General features: G+C 43.0%; 1 protein-coding gene across 1 annotated transcript in view; it reads right to left on the bottom strand.

Moving 5' to 3' along the window:
- The window catches only part of LOC148142432 (putative G protein-coupled receptor 139), a 6,899-nt gene extending 1,473 nt beyond the window's left edge, over window positions 1-5,426 (bottom strand). Inside the window, exon 1 of the mRNA XM_087976576.1 lies at window positions 5,315-5,426. Coding sequence (XP_087832702.1) covers window positions 5,315-5,426 — 112 coding nt within the window. The remainder of the gene's footprint in view (window positions 1-5,314) is intronic.
- Window positions 5,427-6,010: the final 584 nt, after the last annotated feature.

The raw sequence follows: 6,010 nt of genomic DNA, 5'->3' as shown, positions 1-6,010 counted from the left end.
GAGAGTCCGTGAAGAGGGATATACGGTTGATAGGGCAAATGTGCGGTTAGTGTGCTGGATTGAACTGAGTTTACCTGAACACAAAATTTATCAGGAATAAGGGTGACAAACTTAAAGCATGAGTATTTGGAACTGCATTGTGACCATTGCAGAGACTTTTATGTTACGGGGCAGGGGCAGGAATGGTTGTTAGATAGTCCAGTGTTTAGATGCTTCAAAGGGAATAGGGTGGAAAGTAAATAGGTGTGGGATGTGGCATTACTTATCGGGGTAACATTTGAGCTGCAGAAAGGAAATTTGTCGAGTAAGGTTTGCATGGAGGGTCAATCTGGGTGGTTCAGAAACAGGAAAGGAGCAGTCGCTTTATTGGGAGTTATTCACAGACCCGTAATAACAACAGAGACAAAGAGGAACAGATCAGGAAGCAGATATTGGAAACGTGCAGAAGTAACTGGGTAATTGCCATGGGTGACTTAAACTTTTCTAAATTTGATTGGAACCTCCTTAGTTCAAATCGTTTGGATAGAGCAGCTTTTGTGACGTATGTCCAGGAAGGACTCCGGTCCCAACTGGAGGGGAGAATGCATTTGATTTGGTATTTGGCAACAAACCATGCCAGATGTAAAACCTATTGATGAGAGAGCATTTTGGTGACGTTCCCTGACATTCACGAGGCTCATGGAAAGGGATAGAAATAGACAGCATGGGAAAGTATTTAACTGAGGGAAGGGTAATTACAATTCTATTAGCAGGAATTGAGGAGGCCACATTGGGAACAGATGTTCTCAGGCAAATGCAAAATAGAAATGTGTTTCGGGAGCATGTGCTGATAGTGCTGGAGAGGTTTGTGCCACTGAGACAGAAAAGGAAATGTACGTTTAACGTTGACAAATGGTGTGTACAATCTAGTCAAGAAGAATAAGGAAGCTGACATAAGGTTGAGGAGGGAAGAATGAGGCAGGACTCTAGGAGAGTTCCAAGGGGTCCAGGGGTGAACTGAAGAATGGACTTAGGAAAGCAAAAATGGAGCATGAAAACGTTTTAGTGAGTAGGATTATGGAAAACCGTAAAGCTTTTCCTTATGTTGGGAACAAGAGGATGGCCAGGATGAGGGTAGGCCCGATTGTGGAGGGAACTTGTGTCTAGAGTCGGAGAAGACAGGGAGGTACTTAATGAATACTTTGCCTCAGATTTCACTCCTGAGAGCGCCTTTAATGTTTCTGAAAACAACTTGAAACTGACTGATTTTTCAAGCAGGTTGATGTTAAGAAATAGGATGTGCTGCAAATTTTGAAATACCTGAGGATAGATAGGACCAGATGGGATATCGTCAAATTTTCTACAGGAAGAGAGGGAAGGGATTGCTGCGCCTTTGGCGATGATCTTTGCATCGTCGTTGTCGACCAGCGTAATGCTAATTAATTTGAAGATTTTCAAGAGAGGGAACAGCGATTGTCCTGGGAACTACAGAACAATCAGTCTTACGTCCAAAGTAAGCACATTATTCGAGAGTATTTTGAGAGACAGGATTTATTATTACTTGGAAAACCGTAGCTTGATTAGAGAAAGTCAGCATGTCTTCGTGAGGGGCAGGTAATGCCTCAAAACCTAACTAAATTATTTGGGGATGTGACAAACACATAAATGAGTGTAAAGCAGTGGATGTGATGTACATGGGTTTTAGCAAAGCGTTTGATAAGTGTCCCCGTGGTAGGCTCATTCAGAAGGTAAGCAGGTGTCGAATACAGGGAAATCTGTCTGGATGGATGGATACAGAACTGCTGGTCCACAGAAGCTGGAGAGTGGTAGTAGATGGAAACTATTCAGCCTTGGAATTTGGTGATCAGTGGGTATGCCACAGAATTGGCTTTGGGACTTCTGCCCTTTTTAATTTTTATAAATGACTTAAATGAGTAGGTGGAGAAAGTGAGGTCTGCAGATGCTGGAGATCAGAGATGGAAATGTGTTGCTGGAAAAGTGCAGCAGGTCAGGCAGAATCTAGGGAACAGTAGAACCGACTTTTCGGGCATTAGCCCTTCTTCAGGATTTCCTGAAGAAGGGCTAATGCCCGAAACGTCGATTCTACTGTTCCGTAGATGCTGCCTGACCTGCTGCGCTTTTCCAGCAACACATTTCCATCATTAAATGAGTAAGTGGCAGGTTGGGTTAGTATGTTTGCTGATGAGACGAAGGATACTGGATTGTTGGATTGTTGGAGGGCTTTTGTAGATTGCAACGGGATATTCACAGGATGGAGAGCTGGGATGATATGTGTAAGATGGAGTTCAAACTGGAAAAATGTGAGGTTATTTATTTTTGAAGGTCTAATTTGTATGCAGCGTTAACGGCAGAATTCTTGGCAGTGTGGAGCAACAGAGGTATTCTGGGGTCCACGTCCACAAATCCCTCAAGTCTGCTAAGCAAGTTGACAAAGTTGTTAAGGAGGCAGATAGTGTATTGGTTTTCATTCGCGGGGGATTGAGTAGAACAGCTGCAAGGTTATGCTGCAGCTCCACAAAGCTCTGGTTAGATCACACTTATAGGAAGCATGTAGAAGTTTTAGAGATGGTGCGGAGGTGACTTCCTCGGATCTGCCTGGAACAGAGGGCATGTGTTGTAAAGAAATTTTGAGGAAATAGGTATTTTCTCTTTGTAGCAACGAGAGATGAGGCGTGCATGGATAGAAGTGTACATGATAAAGAGAGACATATATTGATTGGATAGTAGGAGAATTGTTTTCCCAAGATGGAAATGGCCATCGAGAGGGTGCATAATGTTATGGTGATTGGTGGAATGTTTGTGGTAGATTTCAAGGTAGGTGATTTACATAGAGAGTGGTGGGTGCGCGGAATGTATTGCCAGAAGTGGTAATGGAGTCAGGTCCATTAGGGACATTTAAGAGACTCTTGAACAGGCACTTGGTAATAGTAAAATTTCGATATGTAGGTTATTTTAACCTCAGTGTACAATGGAATGTTGACACAAATTCGAAGGATGAAGGGCCTGTACTGTGCTGTTCTGTTCTATGTTCTATGTTTCACGCTCTGCTTTCTACATAACGGCTGCTCCGGGAAGCGAGAAAGGAGGTTGCTAAGCTGCTGGTGAGGATATTTACCTCCTAACTCTCCATGGCAGTCATACCGGAGGACTGGAAGGAGGCAAATGTTGTTCCTCTTTTCAAGAAGGGTATAAGGGAAATATCTGGCAATTACATACCAGTCAGTCTTATGTCTGTGGTCAGCAAAGTTTTGGAAATAATTCTGAAGGATAGAATTTATGACTATATGGCAAAGCATAATGTGATTAAAGGCAGTCAGCATGGCTATGTGAGTGGCAGGTCATGCCTTACCTCGCTTATTGAGTTCTTTGAGGAGATGTAAAGACAGATCGACGACGGTCGAGCAGTGGATGCGGTGTATCTGGACTTCAGCAAAGCATTTGATAGAGTACCCATGGAATGCTCATTCATAAAGTCAGGAGGTATGGGATTCAGGGAGATTTGGCTATCTGGATTCAGAATTGGCTGGCTGACAGTGGTTGTAGATGAAATGGATTCTGCCGAGAGAACAGTGTTGAGTGATGTCCCGCAGGGCTCTGTTCATGGCCTCTGCTCTTTTTAGTTTTTATAAATGACTTGGATGAGGAGGCTGAGGGGTGGGTTATTGAATTTGCAGATGACTCAAAGATTGGAGGAGTCGTCGATAGTATCGAGGGCTACTGCAGGCTGCAGCCTGACGTAGACAGAATGCAGAGCTTGGCTGAGAAATGGCAGATGGAGTTCAACCTGGATAAATGCGAAGTGATGCATTTTGATGGACAAACTCGAATGCTGTATCTAGGATTAAAGACAGGATTCTTGGCAGTGTGGAGGAACAGAGGGATCTGGGTATACAAGAACATAGATCCCTCAAAGTTGCCACCCAAGTGTTGTCAAGAAAGCATATGGTGTTTTGGCTTTCATTAACAAGGGGATCGGGTTTAAGAGCCACGAGGTTTTGCTGCAGCTCTACAAGCCCCTGGTGAGATCAGACTTGGAATATTGTGTCCAGTTCTGGTAGCCCTACTATCGGAAAGGAACAGAGACTTTAGAGAGGGTTTAAAGAATGTTTACCAGGATGCTGTCTGGACTGGTGATCCTGCCTTATGCAGAAAGGTTCAAAAAGCTTGAACATTTCTCTCTGGAGAGAAGCAGGAAAAGAGGAGACTTGATCGAGGTGTCCAAGGTAATGAGAGGAACAGATAGAGTCAATAGTCCGAGACTTTTCCCCAGGGCAGGATTGACTGTTATGAGAAGTCATAATTTGAAGATATTAGGAGGAAGGTATAAAGGAGACGTCAGAGGTCGGTTCTTTACGCAGAGAGTTGTAAATTAATGGAATGCGTTGCCAGCTGTGGTGGTGGAGGCAGAGTCATTGGGGACATTGAAGCGACTGCTGGAAATGCACATGGATAGCAATGAGTTTTGGTTTGCGTCGGTTAAGTTACTATATTTTACATTAGGATTAAATTTCGGCACAACATCCGTGAGCCAAAGGGGCTGTTCTGTGCTGTACTTTTCTATGTCCTATATTGAGAAATGACAAATACTGTATAACGACTGTAGACGGATGCCCATGTATATGTGTCTCACAGAACGAATGAATAAGTATATATGTTCGAGTGACTGTGCATGAAAGTTGTGTGGATGTGTGAATTTGTGCGTATATTCGTGTGAATGTATGCTTGAGGATTTGTGCAAAGTTTTCCATTCAAATATATACGAACTACGGGCAGGGTTTTTGAATGTTTGTGTGAATACATGTGTGCAAGAGTGTGTGAAGGAGATGTTGTATGGTTCAGAGAATGTGAAAAAAAACGACAGAGTGTGTGCGAGAAATTGTTAGGGTAACTGTGTAATTGTCTGTGTGTATAAATATCTGTGACTTTGTATGTATCTGACTTCTCATTATTCTCATGCCTAAAATATAACGACAATAGGTAATGACCATGATGTATTCAGCATCTATAGTCTATAATGAAAAAAGAAAACAAACATTTGCAGAAGACTTCATGTGGTCCTTCCTCACTTGGTATCAAGAACCTAAATCTAAACCAACAACGATTAGCAGCTGTGAATCAAGCCAAATTGACTCTGGTAGTTACAGTTTTGACTGGTCTAACATCGGGTTACAATTCACCATGCACACGAAAGGAGTGAGGAGGAACCAATAACACATACACAGGATAGGACAGACTCATTTGAAAGAAAGAATTCTGGACAATAAGAAATAGTGCAACACAGTTTAGAGAATTGATAACCGACGCTAACACTTACGGGGGACACTAACAGCAGCAAGTAGCGGGAAGAAGATCCTCTTGATCTCCTGAAATATATTCCGTATGTTGATCGCCTCCCGATAGAATGAAACTGCCTCAGCCAAACTCATGATGCCTCTGTTGTCAGTGGGTGAAGAGTAATTCTGAGGAGTTCAGTCAGCACAAGTTGATGCCAGTGAAGCGAAATCCTTATATAGAGCAGAGAGGACAATCCCTGAGAGACAATGGTTCTATTTTTTCTGAGCTGGTGTTAAGTCATCGTGAAAACTTGAGCTCTGTTAATGGAGTTGGGTATTGCTTTTAGTCTCTGGGCAAATGATTTCAGTTAACGCCCTTTCAGGTCAAATATTTTTCATGGAAACTCAAATCCAGTAATGAAAGTAACGTTTGAGTGTTGGAGCGTGCTTGAGTCACTGTTTCAACCAACTTGAGACTAGGAGGGCAAGTCTGTCTGTGGTGTGTGTGTGTGTGTGTGTGTGTGTGTGTGTGTGTGTGTGTGTGTGTGTGTGTGTGTGTGTGTGTGTGTGTGTGTGTGTGTGTGTGTGTGTGTGTGTGTGTGTGTGTGTGTGTGTGTGTGTGTGTGTGTGTGTGTGTGTGTGTGTGTACGCCCGCATTTGTGTGTGTTTGTGCAATTCTGCGTTTTGCACTGTGTACTAAAATTGGTGAAAGAAATCCTTTTAACATCAGGGATTGT

The sequence above is a fragment of the Chiloscyllium plagiosum genome, unplaced genomic scaffold (genome assembly GCF_037043375.1).
Source record: "Chiloscyllium plagiosum isolate Xiang-an unplaced genomic scaffold, Cpla_swu_hap1 HiC_scaffold_29, whole genome shotgun sequence".
NCBI classification, from domain to species: domain Eukaryota; kingdom Metazoa; phylum Chordata; class Chondrichthyes; order Orectolobiformes; family Hemiscylliidae; genus Chiloscyllium; species Chiloscyllium plagiosum.
The sequence above is the reverse complement of the archived record's forward strand: the minus strand, read 5'-3'. Positions and strand labels throughout refer to the sequence as shown.